The following is a 20139-nucleotide window of genomic DNA, read 5'->3' as shown; positions in this document are numbered from 1 at the left end:
TGATGTTCATAATGTTACACTTGGGGAGTTAACAAAATGTTACACGCTGAGAGAGTAGGAGGTAAAAAAAAAATTCCCGTAACATCCCTGATTCTTTATAGACTGAATATGAGACATTAAACCAGTTATAACAACAAAATGGATTAGTGGTTGGAAGAAAATGGAAAACGGAAACAGATTAGTGAAGATATTTGCCTCCAAAGAAAAAATCTCAAAACTATGTATCCTAGAGCAGAGGTAATTTAAAGACGGTTATTTCTAAGAAATAGATCTGTAGTGACTCCATTCAGTTCACAGCAGGAACAGCCAAAGTAGCAATTAATGCAACCACTGGTGTGGAAGTTTTCTACAAACAACACCCTGTTGTATGATTTTTTTTTTTATTTCAACCAAGCTCTGAAGTAATGGTGAATATGGGTCATTTTTTTTACTGAAAATATCACAATGATTATCACTATCACCATCCAAAAATTGCATTATTTGCTCAGTTGCTTCTTATCTAATACTGTAGAGTAGTGCTTTCAAAGCAAATGCAGAAAGAACTTGGAGTTGATAGTATGCAGGTGTAACTGCCCCAAATGTGGCAAGAAATACCTTGACAGCAGAATTCCCCAATTCCATTTTATCTGAGAGGCAAGTGGCTGTGGTTGAGAATGTGGACCTGGGTCTAGATTGCCCATGCCTACATCTTGCTTTAGAGTCTTCTAGCTGTGTGTCTTTGGACTCGCTAACTGATCTTTCTGTGCCTTAGCAGAAAATGTAGACATGATGTTACTTAGTACATGGGATGGCTGTGAAAACTACCTGAGACAGAAGACATAAGGTCACACCCCAGTGGCAAGCCATCGCCCACTTTGGAAGTTTTCATTCATGATGCTGTTATCACCCATGACTCAAAGATCCATTCTAGTTCTGAAAGCCTATGAAATGCTTCTGGTTGTTTGTAAGACTGAAGTAAGGCTGCAAAGCAGTTAGCCCATCTCTTCATCTAGAACGTACAATTTCCCTTAAGAGGGGAAGCGATGGACTTTCATTCAGCACTCTTAAAATATAAAGAACTGCTCTTTCAAGCATGATCTTATGTACTTGGATAGATTAGCAAGGACAAGGGAATGCTTGGCAGTCTGTAACAATCTAAAAATATATATCTATTTGGAAGGGATTAAAGACCCAAATTTCCCCACAGTATAGTAACAAATTCACTTTTTAAAGAAAGGTGTTCTTCTCATTTTCCTCCTTTTAGTAACAGGGATATAATTACACACCTCTTCATTCTATAAAGCCAGGATGGGAAAGAAGCAAGTCCATTAAGAAACCCAAGGGTGTAGTAGAGAAAAGGGTGTCATTAACGAATAAGTCACCAAAATCTACCTTCTTCACTTTCAGGAACTCAGCTGAGTATGGAAATAGAAAGGAAAGAAGGGGATGTTAAGGTTTTTACACCAAGGTTGATATTTATGTGCATGCTTACAGTAGGAGAAAAAGCCAATGCAAGAATAGTTGCTATTGTTTGTAGCACTGAAGAGCATCAATAATTAGGGTGCCTAGGGTCAGGTGGTAGGAAGGTGAGATTTGCATATGGGTCTAAAGTCTTTAATTGCCTTCTTGTTTCTGAGTAAGTCAAAAAAGGAATTCAAAAAATGGGTGAAGGGCAGGAGGCAACAAAGGTGACAAATGATCTCTACCATAAACTTAGAAAACAAAGGAAAGTAAATCTTAAATTAAAAGGATTCTCCAATGTGGCATAAGAAAAAAAAAATCCTTTTCTTATACCTTCTCAAGCATCATTCCCTCAACTCCCAGATTCCAGGACCAGACACCCATTTTGGCCCCTGGAGCATTCATTTCCCTTCTTCCCATGCTAAGGAATCATGGATTTCTCTCCTGCCAAATGAGACACCTTTACAAGGCTGAAAAGGAGTCATCTCCATGATTTGACCTCCTGATTCTGACAACTCTCAGTCTCTCCACTCCTCCTGCAAGCCCTAGTGAAAAGTCAAAATCCCTCTTCATCCACGCTCAATTATGAGTTACTCGTTACCTTTATACTTCAGAGTGATTTTGCTTTGGCTTGGATGAGAAGCGCCACCCAAAAGCTCATGGTTGAAGGCTTAGTCCCTGGTGCAGCAGTGTTCACTCATGGGTGTTTAAGGAAGTGCCTGGATCCTGAGGGATACCATTCCACCAATGGACAAATCTGCAGATGGATTTCAAGCTGAAAGTACTAAGGGACAGCTGTTGAAACTGTAGGAGTTGGGGACTAGTGGGAGGAAGTAGATTAGTGGAGGGCTGCCTTTGAAGGATGTATTTGGTTGTTATGCCCTCTGTTTCTTTGTCTCTTCCCATTCCTGGCCACGGTGCAGTGAGCATCTTTTCTTACAATGCCTTCTTCCACGATGATCTGATTTATGGTGCTAAGCCCCCAAACAATGGATGCTAGTGACTAATCAACTGAAACTTTTGAAAAAGTAAGCCCATTTAAGGTTTTTCTCATTTCAGTGGATTGTCTTCCACATATGCTCTCACATAGACTGTGCAGTAGTTCCTGTTGTCAACTTTACAGAACCTAGAACCATGTAGGAATGGGTTTCTAGGCATGCCTGACTGCCCACCCACCTTGGGAGACACCATTCCTGCCTGGGATCCTGCATTATGTAAGTAGGCGAAGGGACCCATGTAGCAGAGACCCTTTTCCACCTTTGTTCCTGGTTGTGGTTGTGAGGTGACCTGCCACACACAACCTTCAAGTTCCTGCCACTCCGACTTCCCCACTATGAGGGACTGCACCCTTGAACTGTGAGAAGTAAGCCCTTTGTCCCTTACGTTGGTTTCATCAAGGTATTCTGTCCCAAGAACAGAAAAGAAACAAAGACAGATGGGAACCTTACTAACAGAGCTGTATAGTAACAAGTAGGGAAGGGAAAGAAAAGCAAGATTTAATGAGTGCTTTTTTGAAAGTGTCCCGTTTGCTGGATGAATAGTTAACATTCATTTTTACTCTGTGAATATGACAAGGGAATATATAAATAAAAGGGAGAAACTGATCATCTAAAGGCAACCACCCATGTCTCTCACTAACCATGCCCTCTTTTTTCCCCCTTATTATCTTGTTTTTAATTGCCCTCCCTTGTTCTTCAAAAGATCACAGGAGACTGATCCTGTTGAGGTTGTGTGAGTTCCAGAATTTACACACACTTGATCCAAAGCAACCCTCAACAAGCTAAGCTACCTACTTATCCTTTATGACGATATCCAAGTTTGGCAGCTGCAAACCACTCCTTTCTGAATATCACCCTATATGGCCATGATAGTAGGAAACTGTAGTTCAGATATCTTGTCCTGCCAAAACAGAGTATCGTAGATTCAGTAACTTAAACAATGGAAATTAAGTCTGCATTGCTTTGAAGATCAGAAAGTCCAATGTCAGAGTTCCAGCAATGTTTAGGTTCTTGTGATCCTACAGTCCTCATGTGGAGTCTTTTCTGGGTTTACATTGAGCTACTGAGTCAGTGCCAGAGGTCACAGGAAGGAATATGATTCTCTCTCCCTCTTCTTAGAAAGTAACCAATTCTGCAGATGGGGGCCCTGTCATTGTAACATAATTTAACTGTGATTATTTCCAAAAAGGGCTATTTTTAAATACAGTTACTGGGAACTAGGACTTTGAAATATGAATGTACAAGGGACATAATTCAGTCTATAGTTAGTGGGATAAGAATTTTCTCAGAAAAAGCAGAAGATTTCATGCTCACCTATAAGCCTGTGTCTTGAGGCATGTGGAACAAAACTGTTGGGAATGGTTAAGTTTGACATAGCATTGCTAGTAGCAGAGAAGGATTCTGATCTACCAGCTACTGTCCTTCCAGTTCTGGTGTCGGTGGCAGAGAAGGATTCTGATCTACCAGCTACTGTCCTTCCAGTTCTGGTGTCGGTGGCAGAGAAGGATTCTGATCTACCAGCTACTGTCCTTCCAGTTCTGGAGTCGGTGGCATGAAGAGGGGTGAGAAACACAGAGAACTAATCCTTCAGACATTAGACTGCCATCTGCCTCTTATTCTCTATCCTTGAAGAAAAGATGTAGCAAGCAAGAAAAAAAGTTCAGGGTCTCTTATTGTGCTCTCACTCTGAAGACAGTACAGTCTCGTTACAGTCTTTAAATGAATAGCTAAGGGACTTCCAGGCTTTCCACATACATTCGTTTGACATGCTTTTCCTAACACGCGACTTTGTGCTGGATGACAGGTGTACAAGGCCAAATGAGTGCAAAGCCTTCCATGGAGGATCCTGTAGTTTCACACCAAATACAAATCTAAGGATGTCAAAGCATGAGGAAACCTAGATGTAGAGGAAACACTCAAGCCAAGACAGACTCGCCAAGGACATATAGGCAGTAGAGGATGCAACCGGTCAACATCCAGGCATAGCAACACTTGGTTAATGTACAGTTCACTCAGGAACTTCTAGACGTTAGATGCCCCGGGGCGAAAGGTACAAACATGACAAAGTAATTCAAGCTTTAGCAATTAGTTTCAGGATATGAAATTATGTAGCTCAGACAAAACTAGTGGGTGCAACAAGGCGTTATTTAAAGTTAGAACGTTTCTCTAGTAAACTCATCCATGCAGTGCATTTACAAACAGGAAGTGGAATAGCTTTTCTTTTTACAAAGAATTCTGGGTAGGTAGTCATACTGGATAAGGAGCTTGTTTCATCTTCATCACTTAATGTAGCACCACACAGCACAGGGAGACCTCTCTAAAGCAAAAAGGGGCAGATAAACATTTCTGCAAACCAAGTGTTATCAACAAGACTCAAGTGAGTCTGTCTGGCTATCTATATCTGGTCTCTGAACAATCTGTAGTGAGAATTCAGCTGCCGTTTAGAGACTACACAGCAGCCTGACTACCCCAAGGAAGACGTAGAGCACAGCATAAAAAATCTATGTGGCTGTAGTCACAGGCTCTATAGTCATTACCATCTCACATTGAAAGCTACCCTATCAATTATGATCTGGTCCTGCCTCCCAACACCTTACATTTCAGCTTCTTTAGCTGATGAGAAAATCAACTCAGGAAATAAAGAACTGTAAAGGACACATCCTGGTGCTTGTGTAGCTGATCAAGAGGCATTAACGCAACCATTATGAAGAGTTCCTCAGGAGTTTGTGACCTGTTCTCTAGCCCTCTGACAGGTTCTTGCCCTTTTTCTTTCCTCCTGTCTTCCCTTCCTGATCTGAAAAGAGCTATGCCTTATGAATGCTAGGGTGGGCAGCAGCTGAGGGCCTGAGAGCGTACAGCTGCTCAACTTCCAGTGAGGAGACAGAAGCGACCTGCAGGGCTTCAGTCAGCCCGGATGAACACCTGTCTTTCTGGTCCCCCAGCTTGGCTGACACAAGCTTGATGCTGAGTCACACTATTTATTGCTCATGACTGGGGATCAGAGGCTCCGAAGGCTCCAGGACACAGACCTGAGAGAGGACAGCTGTCCCCTTTTCTCTCCAGGTCAGACCACTCTTGTATCTAGCATCAGACAAGAATGGGCAGGGGAGAATCTGTGATGCAGAGAGGACTTATGGGCCATCTGCATCCGGGCATATCTTCTAATGCCTAAGCTAAATTCAGGTAATGCATTTAGAAATCACTTTTCAAAATGTATTTTTATAGGGAAAACAAAGTTGACATCTAGGTTGTTGGATATACACATCGCCTATACATATAGCACATGAAATACATTTTTAGATTAGAGTATATGGATCTACAAAGGATTGCCTTCCTAATTAAATTCAATAGCATGAAGTCATTAGGCACTGGCCATTATGCCACTATGTTATGTACAGAGAGAGAGAGAGAGAGAGAGAGAGAGAGAGAGAGAGAGAGAGAATAGAGAGTCTAGAAGTCTTTTTATTATTTCTCTTCTCCAATCAACAAGGCTCTATTATGAGTTTTGGCTTTTTATATATCACTATTATAGCATTCATCTGCATTTTACTTCTTGATTTGCCTTGCTAAATACAGGGAAGGATCCAAAATGCCAAATGAGTTCTATCTGTACCAAAAAACATGAATGATAGGTTTAACATTAACTATTATACTTCTCTAAGCACTACCATTATTATTGTCCACGAAATAAAAGGAATCAGATGGAAAGCGCTAGCTTTTGGAAGTTTACTTTTACTAACTCGTTTCATCCTTACAGCAAATGCATGCATCCCTTCAGCGCTGCGCCATACCCCCTTCCCTCTAAAGGGAGCCCTTTGCATGTTTTAACAGCTCTGAGTTGAAGCTGCATCCTGTAGGCTCCATTGCAGGTCATTTGCTCTCCTTTTCATGTCTGGGTAATAAATCATGGATCTTTTTCCAAGTGTGGACAATTACAATCTAAGAAGTACACGATGAAAGACAGTTCTAGGCGAACATTCTTTGGGGCTCTACAAATCAGGTGAACAAGGCTGAAAATACCCCTTTTTGAAATAATCGGATGGGAATTACAAAACATGAAGGTGATTACAACCAATGTTGATGGAGGAAGGTCATTGGTTAAATAAAAAGAAACTGCTTGGCTTTCATTGGTTAGAGATAGGTGGGAGGAGTAAAAAGAACAGAACGCTGGGAGGAAGAGGAAGTGAGCTCAGACTCCACAGCTCTCCTCTCGGGAGCAAACGCCTCAGAGATACACCATGCTCCACTCTCCCAGGCAGACGCACGCAATGAAGCAAGCCGCCAGGTTAGACATGCTGAATCTTTCCTGATAAGACCGGTGCTCACAGATTATTAGAGATGGGTTGATCGGGATGTGAGAATTAGCCTGTAAGGGCTAGAGCTAAAGGGCCAAGCAGTGTTTAAATGAATACAGTTTGTGTGTTGTTATTTCGGGGCATAAGCTAGCCAGGCTGCTGGGGTGCTGGGAATGTAGCCCCGCCGCTCTTATTACTAGACAATGTTGTAGGGAATGATGGGCCATCCCTTCTGAGCTTGTGATGCCATAGAGTTTCCCATTAAAGATGCTATCCCTTCAAGAGTTTAAAGCTAATAAACCTTAGAGCTAGGATGTGGTCAAATAGCTAGTTGAACAGGTCAAGCCAAATTTTCAAATCTAGTGGAAAGAATGGGGCAATTGGGAATTTGCTTAGAGGTTAGGATTCTCAATGTAGGTGCTCAGAGAAGGGGAGCAAGACATGATGGCAAACAGAAAGGATTCTGCTTTTATTCTGAAAACATCTATGTTCAGCATTCTTAAAAAAAAAAAAGAAACAGAGGTGACAGTTCCATTTGACGGATAAGAACGTTGAGGTTGTCTAAGCCAAATGTCTGGCTTCAGGCTGGATGCCAAAGAACAAGACTAGCCAATGCCTTCTGTTAAGTCCCCATCCAAGCCCAATGCTCTTTATATTCTGCCAGGATCACCAAGGTCATAATGTTTTCTTTTTGGCCACACTGCTGACAGCCTCATCACTAGGTTGTCCTTTGCTTCAGTTTAGACTGAATTAATGTGCTGCATTTAGAAAAGAAGAAAGGGATTTCTAGTATGCTAACTTTCGGGAAAGTTCTCAAGGGTAAATATGGCCTAACGTCAGGAAAAGTGGGCTCAGACTGTTATATTACTTGGAGGTTATCTTACACGGCTCTGTTTATCCATGGTTACCATGGTTACCTTTAGTAGATGAAGCATGTTATACTAGTCTCCTCAAAGTGCACATGCAAGCACTTTTCAATTTTCCCCCTCAAAGTAGTAAGAAATGCATAAAAATGAAAATAAAAACAATCGACGAAGGTTCACAACTTTAAGTACTTCAATACTCTGGCATTTTTGTGTGACCTGAAATTGCATTTTCAATATATCTTGGATGTAGCATCTAGCCGTTTAGAGTAAAGCAATCTGGAAATGGTCTAAATTAAGAGACTTACGGTGAAAGTTCACAACATGCATAAAAGAGAAACACAAGCTTCCCAATTAATCACGAGGGATCTAGACGAGGGGGGATAACTACATGAACAACGATGCTGTGCTCTGACCACACTCTCTGAGAGCACATTACCACTTTTAGGGTAATTTCGTTCAAGAATTTACTGGTCCGCGCAACCATCCTTACAATGAAAAAATAACAAAGAGTCTTTGGCTTTTCATTTTCAGGAGAAAATAGCAATATGAATTAGCTAACATCTTTGACTCACTCCTAAAGAAAAGCACAGTTATAATTGACTAAAATTTAAGTCCTTCTTTATGAAAGACATCTTTGAATTCTGTAAGGAAGATCGATGAGTACAAACGTCAATGTTTAGGTTATTAAGATTTGACCATAACAAGCTATGTATTGAGAAAAATAGCTGCCAAGAAACACCTTGCTGCATTTGTCCAACTAAAGGGCACAAAGTGAAAAATCATTAATAGGACAGGTACTTCTCTATTTCAGATGATTATCACTTTATCTGAAGCATGGCAGTTGAGTTGCAAAAGTCACACACTTTGATTCTGGAAACTTCATGACTTTGGAAGTTCCAATTCAAAAAAGAAGGCCAAGATCAGTAGCAATGTTTAACTTATCTGGACAAGACCATATTAGGAGACCCTGGATAGCTATGAGAGTGGTAGACAGTGCAAGAGATCCAAAAATATAGTTTAGAAATGGCTTAGGATGATCTGAGTTCAAATCCCAGCACTGATAGTTACTGTAACCTTGGGCTATCCAATCTATCCTCAAGAATTCTAGAAAAATAGCATATTCTAGAGGATATGAAGGTCAAACTAAATCTCATATAGGAAACAGCTTGAGGGACAGTGTGCAGATAGAGGTTATTGATAAGATATAACATGTAACAATATAACAGACATCATCCAATTCTTGTGTATTGTACTGGCCTTTAACTGAAGTCAAGCAATAGGCTAAACAACCAGAAATCAAGGCATACTGTATCTTTAGGATGCCATTTAGGCTTTTATATTCTCAAATAACTCTTCGATCAATCCTCATCTTGAGAAAAATACTATCAAGTTCAAATCTGCATGATAACATACGATAAAAGGACTAGGGTTAGTGTGGTTAGTGTGGTTATAGGGTTAGTGGTTAGCTGGTTATACGGGGAGGAGGCACACTTCACAAAGGATAGTAAAATGATCACCCTTTCATAATCCAGATTTACCTCCTTAGCTGTTGCAGCCTGTGGCACTATTTGTCAACTTATTTCTCAAGGTGTGCTACTGAGCTCTGGGCAGAAAATACTAATTCGTAATCATTTGTTTCAGGAAGTTGTTTGTTACAGTGTGCACAATAAACTATTGCCAATCACCGGGCATTGACGGAATGGCTACGTTTTTCTAGGAAGCCTATCTTTTAATTTATTCCAGGAACTCCCAAAATACAAACTCTAGGAGACGTCAGCACCTAATGTTCGAAATTAGCCCCTCCTAGCCCTATTGGCTCACACAGGGCATGAGCATGAATCTGCTTTTTTTTGGTCTTTACCAATCTGACAGCAGAACTTCAGTTGGTGCTGATATCCTGACCTGAACGCATCTTGCCCTCTGAGTAAGATAAGGAAGGAAAATCCTTTAGCCTCACTCCCGATTTCTTCTTGCCTGTTCTAGACATTATACAGTCTGCAAATGAAGAGGACATTCGGAGGCCCCTTGCTACCGTCTTCATATACTGGCAAAGCTGAGCCCAAGACACTGTTAGATTAACAGCCTTTCAAGTCCTGCACACACAGCTGCTAGTCCCCACATTCAGGTCCAAACCTGAATTAAATGGCATTGGAAGAGTCAACTTTTCTTTGCATACTAATTAGCCAGAAGGCATCATCCCCCAGTGCCAGTGCCTTTCAGAGCCTTGTTATCTATATAGCCTATAATTTTTATGGGGGGGAAAATACTTTTCTTTTTTAAAAAAAAGTACTCTAATAGAATTCTAAGTAGGTTTTTTTTTCTCATAAGTCTTTTTCTTTAAAAATTACTTGAGAAGCACATAAACAAAACCCCCAACCAAATGTCTTGGAACATGGTAAGTCTGCAGTTTATGACATAGAAAATGTGGAAGGGACCTATGTTACCCAAAACCTTCCCACCCCTTCTTCACCAAAAGAGTCAATGAAGAACAAGCTGGCTATCATGAGACAGCATTTGGATCCTGACACCATTAAAGGCTACAGCCCTTAAGGGAAAAGACATTGCTCTTTTTACGTTGTAATCCTCTTTTGGTTTACCTTGGGTTCTTGAGTTTTATCAACACCCTCTTCTGACAGAACAAACGAAATGTTCTATCTATGGCATCTTCTTAGTTGAGAGGAAGAACAGTACCACAGACCCCGAGAGCCATCCCGAGTCAGTCTCAGAAATGTATGAAAGGTGGAAGAGATCTGGGCTAAAAATAACATCCTCAGAGTAGTATAGACAATGTGGGTTTGCACAAGATTCTGTTAGGTTTGCTGGAAGTTTCCCCAGCACCTACCAAATGGGATACTGATTTCCAAGATGTGGCAGTTTTTGACCAGTGTCTCAGAAAGCACTGGAAAAATCAAAGATGCAAACCAGTATCTCCTGTCATGTTCAGGTTTGTGATGTACCTTGGGACTGTGCAGGCCATCTTAATTTCTTAGAGAAACAAAACTAAGGGGGTCAATCTGTACGGAGATGATCTGGAAACTCATTCTGCAAAATCCAAGAGCTACAAAGCCATTCTCTAAAGGGAGACCGGGAGCCGGTTGAACATAGAATCGATGCTCCTTGTAAGCACTTTTGTACTGAAGATTTCTGTTCAGTGGGAACAATATCAAGCAGTCCTGTGAGGTCTGGTGTGTGTTACTGTAAGTCTCCCAGGACACAGGCTAGAACGCATGTACTAGAGAAAGACACGGATATTTATAATGCTCCCACAGAACCAAAGATCACAGTAATAAAAATAATGCAGTACAGCAACAAGTTTTCTACTGAGCTCCCCCAACAAGCACAGACTGCAGCTGCTCCCCTGCTAGAATCCAATGCAATGCCAGGGAATCCTTGACTCTGTGGAGACCCTATCAATCGCGGCTTTGGGCAAACAGTTGGAATAGCCAGGGATCCTGATCAACCCTGAATGTTCCCCCCTCCCTCCAGGACGAGGCTCTAAGAGTTGCCCCTTCCTGAGTGCCATGGACCACATTCCCAGTGTGAGCCAGGTTCTCACAACCAGCTAATAAAGGCTGCTGCGTCGGTATTCAGACCAAGAGCCCAGAGCAGGCGCTTGGCACATCCGTAAGGCGATCTTCCCCCCCACTTATTCCATACCTTCTCTGATTTCGCCTTCCTGGCATTGTGCACGAACCTGCGACCCAGCTTCTTGGCATACCAGATCGAGGCAAACATAGCGATGCCAACGGAGATTCACAATGAAAGCCTCAGCACAATCAACTTCCCACGGAGGTTGAGCCGAGCGGAATCCGGCTGGAGCTGTCACTTGCGGACTGTTGCTTTCTCCGATCCTCTCATGCTGGTTAGCCAGGGAGAGGGTGGGAGGAGGGAGGGGTTGGTGTTGGGGGGAGGCAATCCTGTTTGGCCGGTCTGCAGGTATATTTACATCCCGCCAGCAGGAGGTCCGGGAGAGGCGGCGGAGCAGCCTTCAGAGCCGGCTCACACACGTCCACTTGGCTAAGTGTCGGGCTGCGGTTCTTCAGCTCCAAACTCCATGTGTGAGAAGGAAGGGAAGCTGCGGTTAACTCCACAGAGGCAGCACACCTCCGGCTCTCACTTCAACTGCATGCCTCGCTTGGCTGTTTGACTTCCCTCTGTTTTGACAATACGTGCTGAAGGCAGCGGCCACCTAGAGACGTTCACACAGTCTCACAGGTGTACCAGACAATGCCAGAGTGACTGGGCACGAGGGAGAGGCGGAGCGCTACGGCTCTGGCCCTGGAGGAACAAACAGGTGTCCCTGGAGCCCAAATCCCAATCAGGTTATCCAAGATGACCACTAAGATGACTAGAAAACGCCTCCTTTGCTTCCCCATTTTCAACTACTCTGGTCCAAGCAAAGTTACATCCTTGTCTACAGCTTGCAATAGAGGAAGTTTACTTCTTAGGAGACTGGCCCAAGACAAAGGGCAAAGTTATTAGACTGACATGTCATTCCAAATGCCTCAGTGAAGGTCCTTAGTCTCCAAGTCATTAGTTTGAAGTATTTTTAGTATGGGAACTGGCATATGGGAAGTACTTAATGCTGCCTTGAAACTAGTCCCCCTCCTCTAGCTCTTCTTGCAGTGACATCCTGTTTTAAAGGGACAATTAGCTTTTGTGCTATCACCGGGGAAAGGCAGATTAATATGGCAGCTCCTGAACACTGTTTCCTTGAAGAAATTTCTCATTTGACTCTTACAGGAAAGGTTTCCAACTTCAGTTATCTTATTAGGGTTTCAACTATCAAGCCAGGCACTTTTAGGGTAAAGTCAATTTTCAGAGACAGTGTTTCCCCCAGTGAAAGATATTGCTTAAGCTGGCTGCCAATTGCAGTAAAGGATAACACACAGATACATTGACGTCTCCCCATCCATCAAGCCTTTCCTAGCTGACCTGGAAGACAGGCACTATAAGCATGTATGAATCAAAGGCGGCTAGCACAACTGCAAACCCTTGGAAGAGAATTCCCTTCTCTCAGCAAAGACACTGCCAGTAATAGATCTGTGTGAGGTGGCTGAGGTCTTTCCCTCAAAGGGGTTGGGATTGCTGTCAACCGAGAATGTAGACTGTTAAATTTGGACACCTTTGAGGCAACAGGAGGTGGAACCAGGCAGTATGGGTTGTTATTCACGTCCCAGGGGACTGTATGCCTAGAACATGCCCCACATAGTTATGGAAGAAATAAATGCATGATTGTGTTTCTGACCTTTGATTTTGTTTCTAACTATTTGTTCTCTCTGGCTCGTGTATACATTAAATAAACTGGGTAGATGGTTCTTAAGGCCCTGTTCTGTGCTTTGAATCTAATTGTGGGTCTTTATATGTGAGAGTTTAATAGAACTCTATTGCTGTGGTGAAATGATTCAGTAATCTTAAAAAGCTAACTCTGGGCCCCTCAGGGTAGCCTGACTCCTTCAACCTTCTTTGGCATGCCTACCTGCTACCCAGGGTTGGGTTGTGCCAAGAGCTGTTTCTTTGGCGCTGTGTGCTCAGTTCCTACAAGCACTGTTTTCCTTTCATTTCCTTTTGACCCTCTTAGGCAACCCCAGTGTAGAGTTCTCCACATTACACCCTCTACACCATGGAGGAAATGTGCCACAGAGAGTCAACAAATAAATGCATGATCGCACCTGCTTAGGTTTCAAAGAGCTCCCCCGCAGGACCACAGCTAACCCACTGTTGCTGTGATGCCAAAAGGATCCATTATTCCTGCACATAAGCTCGCTCAAGCCATGTTGGAGTTAAAATAGTATTTAGAAAGAGAGAAAAAAAAGCACAGGATACCGAAGGCTAGGTGGAGGATAGCCACCTTAAATTAATGTGTAAAATTAAAATATTCTTTTGTAGCATGTTAAGATGGAGTCAGATGATAGAGAGTTAGAGAAGTTACTAAGTGTCAAGTGACTGATAAATGCCCTAAAGTGAAACAAAGGCTCTTCACTTATTTTGAGGGGACTACCAGATTGCACAATCTTTTTTTTTTTTTGCATTTTTCCTATAAATCTGAACTTTCTTAAATTATGGAAACAGGAGTACGACAAGATATTTAGTATTTGTCCATTTTATTTACTGATTTTTCTGTTCTGCTGCCCCAATTACCTTCTCCACACATTTGATTTGAAGGCTGTACTCACTTTTCCAGAATGGGATCCTTCGGAAAATAAATGCTGCCTACCACCTTAGATTGAGCTGAAAAACTTAACAGTAATTAGTGGTCTTTAAGTAGACAGTTGGAGGAACAAAATGTAAATACGGTGAAAGCCACTAGTTGTCAGGGTACACGCTTGCATTACACGTGCTCATCAAAATGTGGATGACATAAATTTATCTTTATGTATATCTATGACAGAGTAGGAAAAAAGAATCAGGAAGACTGGAAGTCAGTGGGATACTGTAAGTTTTCAGCTTCAAGAGGAATATAATGTCAACTGAGTATATTCACTGCCATTTTTATATAACCATCTTTCCTGGGCTGTCCTGGAACACACGCATCTCACACAAACAGGATGGCAGCTGCCTACAGTTAATCCTAATTGTCTCTACCCATTGCTCTGCTGATTGAGATAAATAAGTTGCCGCACTGTAGCTGCAGGAAGACAGAGAGTTCTGACACTTTCCATGTGCATATGATTACCACCTGGACAGACCCTTGCCTTCGCAATTTCACCATTAATACCTTTCACCTGGCAGAAGCCTCCCAGTTACAGCTGCGTTTGAGATGCAACATGAAATTTTATAAGCAGTGTTGGGTTCATCCCTCAACAAATCTCTATACACACATATACCTATGTGATTCCTCTGAATGAATACCCAAGGTCAATGGAATGCTTAAATCAAGCCATTTGGTATTCCACACCTACAGTTTTCTGCCTGGCATATTAGTGACATTTAAAAATTGTTATCTAGACACTAAAGAATTAGTTTAAAAGCAGAAAAAGAAACTAATCCTTAGATATCAGTATCTACTTAGATACACTTTTAAACCTGAGAGAATGCATCTTCATGAACAAATAAAAAAGGGAAACTCCTCCACACATTTTTGTCTGGTGTTTTGCACATTTCATATGAGTAAATGATAGCCTATGGCTAGCATTTGAGTTAGTCAATTAGTAACAGCAAGTATAAAATATACATTATAAACTTTGCAAGTAAAAGATGATAAACATATTTACTTTCTACTCACAGAAATGACAATATCTTGATATAAGTTTTATCTGGATGGAGTAGAAGGAAGAGGAAGATATTTGGATCTATATACCTTTTTATTATGAAATAAATAATGCAAAAGTTGTGAGAAGCAATACACATTATCACCTGTGTGATTACAAAGGTGAATTACTCGGTGCCAGCAAAATGTGTTGAGACATAACTACAGGCCAAATGCTTCAAGTTGAGGAGGGGGACTTGATCGGGGGAGGGGGAGGGAAATGAGAGGCGGTGGCGGGGAAGAGGCAGAAATCCTTAATAAATAAATAAATTAAAAAAATATAACACAACTGCTCCTCTCATGAAGCACAATGCAGTTGGGGTCAGGGACACGCAAAGAAATAAGTTTCAATGCAGAATAGGCTCCGTTAGATTTGTATTTGTGCCTTGGAGACTCCAGGAGAAAATAGGTATTTTTCAGTTTCTATTTGTCATAAAACTAGTAACAAAAACTAGCAGTGAAAACACAGTAATTAATATTGAATTAATTTAAATTTTTAAAAATAAATGAAGGATCTAAGACTTTTTTCATTTTTAAGTCATCAACAGAAATGACGGTCAGTATGAAGTTACATGCACCCCAATGTCAGTTTGAACCAATTCACCCAGGCATAGTAGTATTTCTGTACCAAAGACGTAATCAGTTATGGAAAAGTGTGAAAAAATTTGAGCTATTCAGATAATTCCATTGACTGATGACAAGTGAGCTAATATTTTTCAGCTCTCAAAATTATCAGAACTATTTCTGTGATGTGTTACTCTCTCATGAGTCTTTTGTTTTAAATATTTGATAATGGCATGCTAATATATAATTATAATTTCCACCAATCAACTTTATAGATTTAAAATATTTTTATTTTTGCCATCATTTTTTTTTCAAAATATTTTTATAGAAATGTGTTCTAAATATGGTTCAGTCTCCTCCCCCAACTATATTCTACTTCAAATCTAAAACTAATTCTCCACAAGCATTTCTGCACCATCTCTTTAGGTACATAGGATTTTTTAGATGCTTCAAAATATAGCTGGTGATTGCTGACTCTGATCAACTTTCATTTTAGCTCACTAACATGTGCTCTCACACTTTCATTATTATTTTATGAGTCATGTATTTTAGATGACAGTCTAACCAGGTATGGTCCAATACATGTGACTATTTGTAGTCTTGCTGTGGTGTGCTCTGTATGCATGGGTGTGTAGTAGGGCATCCAACCCAGAACCTCATGCGTTCCAGGTAAGGGCTCAACCACTGAGCTTGGTGCTCATTCTTGATGAATATCTGTACTTCCTGGGGAAATTTAGAACCTTTGATTTTGTTCACTTTAAAACAGAGTTACATTCCTATTGGTTTATGGAAGTATTTAGTATTCCGGCCTTTAGTCCTCTGTATGTTCATTCAGTCTTTATATTTGCTCTCATTCTTTAATTTACTTCACATTTTACTAACCCAAGCCTTCATATATATTTAACTGTACAGAAATTCATTTATGCTTTTCTAATGTCTGTACATTTTTGTATTTAAAAATGCTTTCCTTTTCCAAATCTAAAAGGATATTGTTTTCTCATAGATAACGCAAACTTGGGCTTTTCAAAATGATGTTCCCATTCATTTTTCAACTTAGCAAAAAGTAAGAATCCATGTTTTCTCTTTATTCACAGCCAGATTTATTTACTGTTTTGATATTTAAAATGTTGTTCCTTGTCCTCACTATCATGTCCTAGCCCAAAGTCATAAGTCTAGATCATATGGGTGTATGTAATTAGGGTCCTTTTATATTGATCTGGGATTTTTGTACCAATATCACATTAGCTATGTTTATTAGTAAATACTAAAACATGTGATCTCAATGGTCCATTCACTGAGCAGCTAAGCGCTTTTATTGCAGCCCAGCTTCCTGTGTTATCATTGTGAGAGGTTTTAATCTATGTTGACATTGTGGCTTCATCCACTATCAAGTCAGCCCTTTATGCTCTCAATGTCTCCAGCAAGAAATTTTTACTAACAAACTTTTCTCACAATCACCCCAACGAGCTATCGATTTTCTCTTTATTTTACCACCTCTATCCTTCTATTTGGGTTAATTTTTTCTTATCAATGTTCATCTTTTAATAGTCTTTTGGAAATAAATTTCTATGATAATTAAACACACAGTCATTTAGCATTTCCCTACACCGTCTATACTCACCTTAAGCTTGTATAATAGTATAGGTAGTGATTGCTAAACTTACCGTCAATTTTCCTCAGCATTCTGAACATACACTATGTCACAGTGTCTCACTGCATTAATTTTTATGATGCAAGGCTATCAGTCTAATTACGGTGCTCCAAGAAATATTCTTTTCTAATTCATGTAACATTTCTATTCTTTAAAAATATTTTGTTTTTAACTCATGGTTTTTCTTTAATCAGATTTTTCTGTAGGGGTATTTGTGTGTGGTGAGCACGTATGTATGTTCATTCTCAGGTGTGTGGGTGGGCTCAGTGTGTGCAGGTATATAGGCACATGGAGGCCAGAGTTAGGCAATGGGTATCTTCCTTACTAATTTTTCACTCCATGTTCTGAGGCAGGGTGTCTTGCTTGAACCTGAGCTAGCTCATTTGGCTAGTCTAGGCAGCTAACTTGTTGCAGAGAAGGCCCTGTCTTCTTGTCACTCCTGAGTACCGGAATTACACACTGACCACCATATTTGCTATGCATTGATGTAAGAACTCAGATCCTCAGGTCATTACCCTTGGACGAGTGTCATGCCCATCCTGAACCATTCACTGAACTCCTGACTAGTTTTTAAAAGTTTCAGTGGTTGCTCTTCTTAAAATATCTTCTCTCTCACTTTTATCATTCCCTTTGTCTAAGCCTCATACTCTTCCACCCTGTCTAATGGCTTGCTATAACTCCCATTTTCTTCTACATCATATCCTGTAGTAATACTTTAGTTACATATGCTACCTAATTTTAGTTTCTATTTTGTACCTTTTTAACCTTGCATTAATCACCTGAATTAGGCCTTTTAAAAAATGATATTTTGGGGTTGATTTTTGTGGTTGATCTTTTGTTTTAGGTGGTATTTGGTAGGTCATACTCTGTAGGCCAGTATGGAATTGAACTGACTGTATAGTTGGGGCTGGCCTTTAATTTATAAACCTCCTCCCTTTACTTCTATTAGCACTGGGATAATAAGGACACTCGCAAGCCTAGTAAACTGTGCTTATTCTTAAGGAATTAGTATATGTATTTATTTTAGATACTCTACTTCTCCTTTAAGATTAATTGTTATTATATTATATTTTGGGGGGATTTTAATTTAAAACACACTTTGCTGTTCTATGTTTTTGTTTTCTTATTGTCTTAGGGGTCTGTTCCTGCCATTCTCATCCTTTCAGGTCATTTCTCCAAGTCCACACACTCTCATTTGGAGCTCTACTTGAGGCTGGTCTTGACGTTTCCCAAGATGTTCAGTAACGCAGATGTTGCACTGGGAAAATTGTATACATCTGCCTGACAGATACCCTGAGATTTCACTAGTCCACAATTAGCTGCATGTTAACTTTACACCTGGCAGCCTCTTTCTGCACTATTATTATTATTATTATAATGAATTTATTTATTTTCTTTAAACACACAACAAAAGCCTGACTTCCTTTAGGTATTCTGGGGCTGGAAAATGAAACTTTTTAGAATCACTTTCACTCAAGAGAATCTTTCCTGTTTCTCTAAAGTTTTGTTCAGAGTCCTCTATTTCAGTCTCTAAGGAAAGCTAAGGTCAAGTATCTGGCTTAAGAGCAGCGGGAGTCATCATTTTTACCCCAGCACCCTTTGTACTCTAGGGACACCACAGTTAACTCAAGAGCTCGCAGTTACAACACTCACTATGTATAAACACAAATAAGTCATGGGAGCGTGACTCCAACTTAGCCCCCAGACCGTTATGAGCTTAGTCTACACAAAAAGTTTTAACGCTTAATAAGCATGCATACCTTGCTTATAATAAAGTATTATAAAATTCATTGCAATACAAGCTGTTTCATACCATATATTCTAAGATAGCCAAAGTCACCATTATACAATCATTAATCACTTATATTGAGCTGTGGACTACTGCCATCATACCGTTGTTGTTCTTTAGACCTTCAGAAGTCGACATAGTTCCTTGCACATAGTAGGAACTCAATATATAGTTTTCAGGTAACAGAATAGGAGCACTAGTAATGACTGTGCAAGAGCACGAGTGTGACTTTATAATTAGATGCTACTCTCAAAAGCCTAAAGGCACTCCCATACACAAACGCAGTTCAATATCATCCCTCACTCATGCTGAACCTCAGAATGGTCTTCGTAGCCTATGAGATGGTCCCTGGGCAGGTTCAAAGCGCTTCGAAAAGCACACGTTTATGAGGGTTTGAGCACTTGTTGAGATGTGGCCTGCAAACTCTATTTTTTGTATTGTAATTCCTTATCTTCCATAAGAACTGGATACTCCACAAATAAATAAATAAATAAACACAATCTAGTCATAAATAAATAAAAAAAACCCTTTCATTTTCTTACACAAAAACCTGCTAACGAAAACATACAACTCATTTAATTTTCCATCCTGCCACCTACATAAAACAGAAACAGCAGCTGTTGAAATCATCGGCGCAAATGTCAACCGTAGACAGTGTTGCTGAAAATATGCTGGGTATTAATTGCACCCTCTCCAGCTTAAATAATATACAAAGTTTGTAAGAAATTTATAATCACTTCATATGTCATATCTTTGAAGGCTGATGAGAAGCAGAGGCGAAAGATTATTAAGAGTCTTCACATTAAATGAGGGAACCTTGCCTTAAAATCATATTTAATATCTTGAGATAAGTTCAGGCCATCGATTCCTATTATTTTATTTAGCATTACCCTATTGGGATATATTTATGTACTATCCCTTTTAGAGTTTACTTAGTTTTACATTTTTCATTTGACTTCCTTTCTTTATTTTATTTTTAAATTTATTTTATCTTTTAAAAGAAAACAAACTATCTTTTTTCATTTTGCATACCAATTCCAGTTCCCTCCCTCCCCTTCTCCCATCCCCTCCACTTATCACCCCAACCCCCATTCATTCCTCAGAGAGGAAAAGGCACATTTGGGGAAAGTCCAAGTTTCTCCCTACTCTATCTAGGCTGAGTAAAATATCCATCCAAAGAGAATAGGTTCCCTAAAAGCCACTACAAACAGTAGGGATAAGTCCTGGTGTCACTGCCAGTGGCCCCACAGTCTGCCCCAGCCATACAATTGTCACCCACATCCAGAG

The 20139-nt window shown here is 40.3% G+C and overlaps 1 protein-coding gene across 14 annotated transcripts in view; it reads right to left on the bottom strand.

Moving 5' to 3' along the window:
- The window catches only part of Dlg2 (discs large MAGUK scaffold protein 2), a 1645338-nt gene that overhangs the window by 745215 nt on the left and 879984 nt on the right, over nt 1–20139 (bottom strand). Inside the window, exon 1 of one of the 14 annotated variants that reach the window (XM_041643293.1) lies at nt 11257–11729. The exons of 12 other annotated variants lie outside the window; for them this stretch is intronic. In XM_041643293.1, the coding sequence (XP_041499227.1) occupies nt 11257–11334 (78 nt within the window). In that variant the 5' untranslated portion in view covers nt 11335–11729. Of the gene's footprint in view, nt 1–11256; nt 11730–20139 lie in introns of those variants that run through there. One more of the 14 variants, XM_041643363.1, reaches the window with a different exon arrangement.

This window comes from Microtus oregoni, unplaced genomic scaffold, assembly GCF_018167655.1.
Source record: "Microtus oregoni isolate MIOR12 unplaced genomic scaffold, Mior012 000000F_ref0000247, whole genome shotgun sequence".
In the NCBI taxonomy this organism is placed as follows: Eukaryota; Metazoa; Chordata; class Mammalia; order Rodentia; family Cricetidae; genus Microtus; species Microtus oregoni.
The sequence above is the reverse complement of the archived record's forward strand: the minus strand, read 5'-3'. Positions and strand labels throughout refer to the sequence as shown.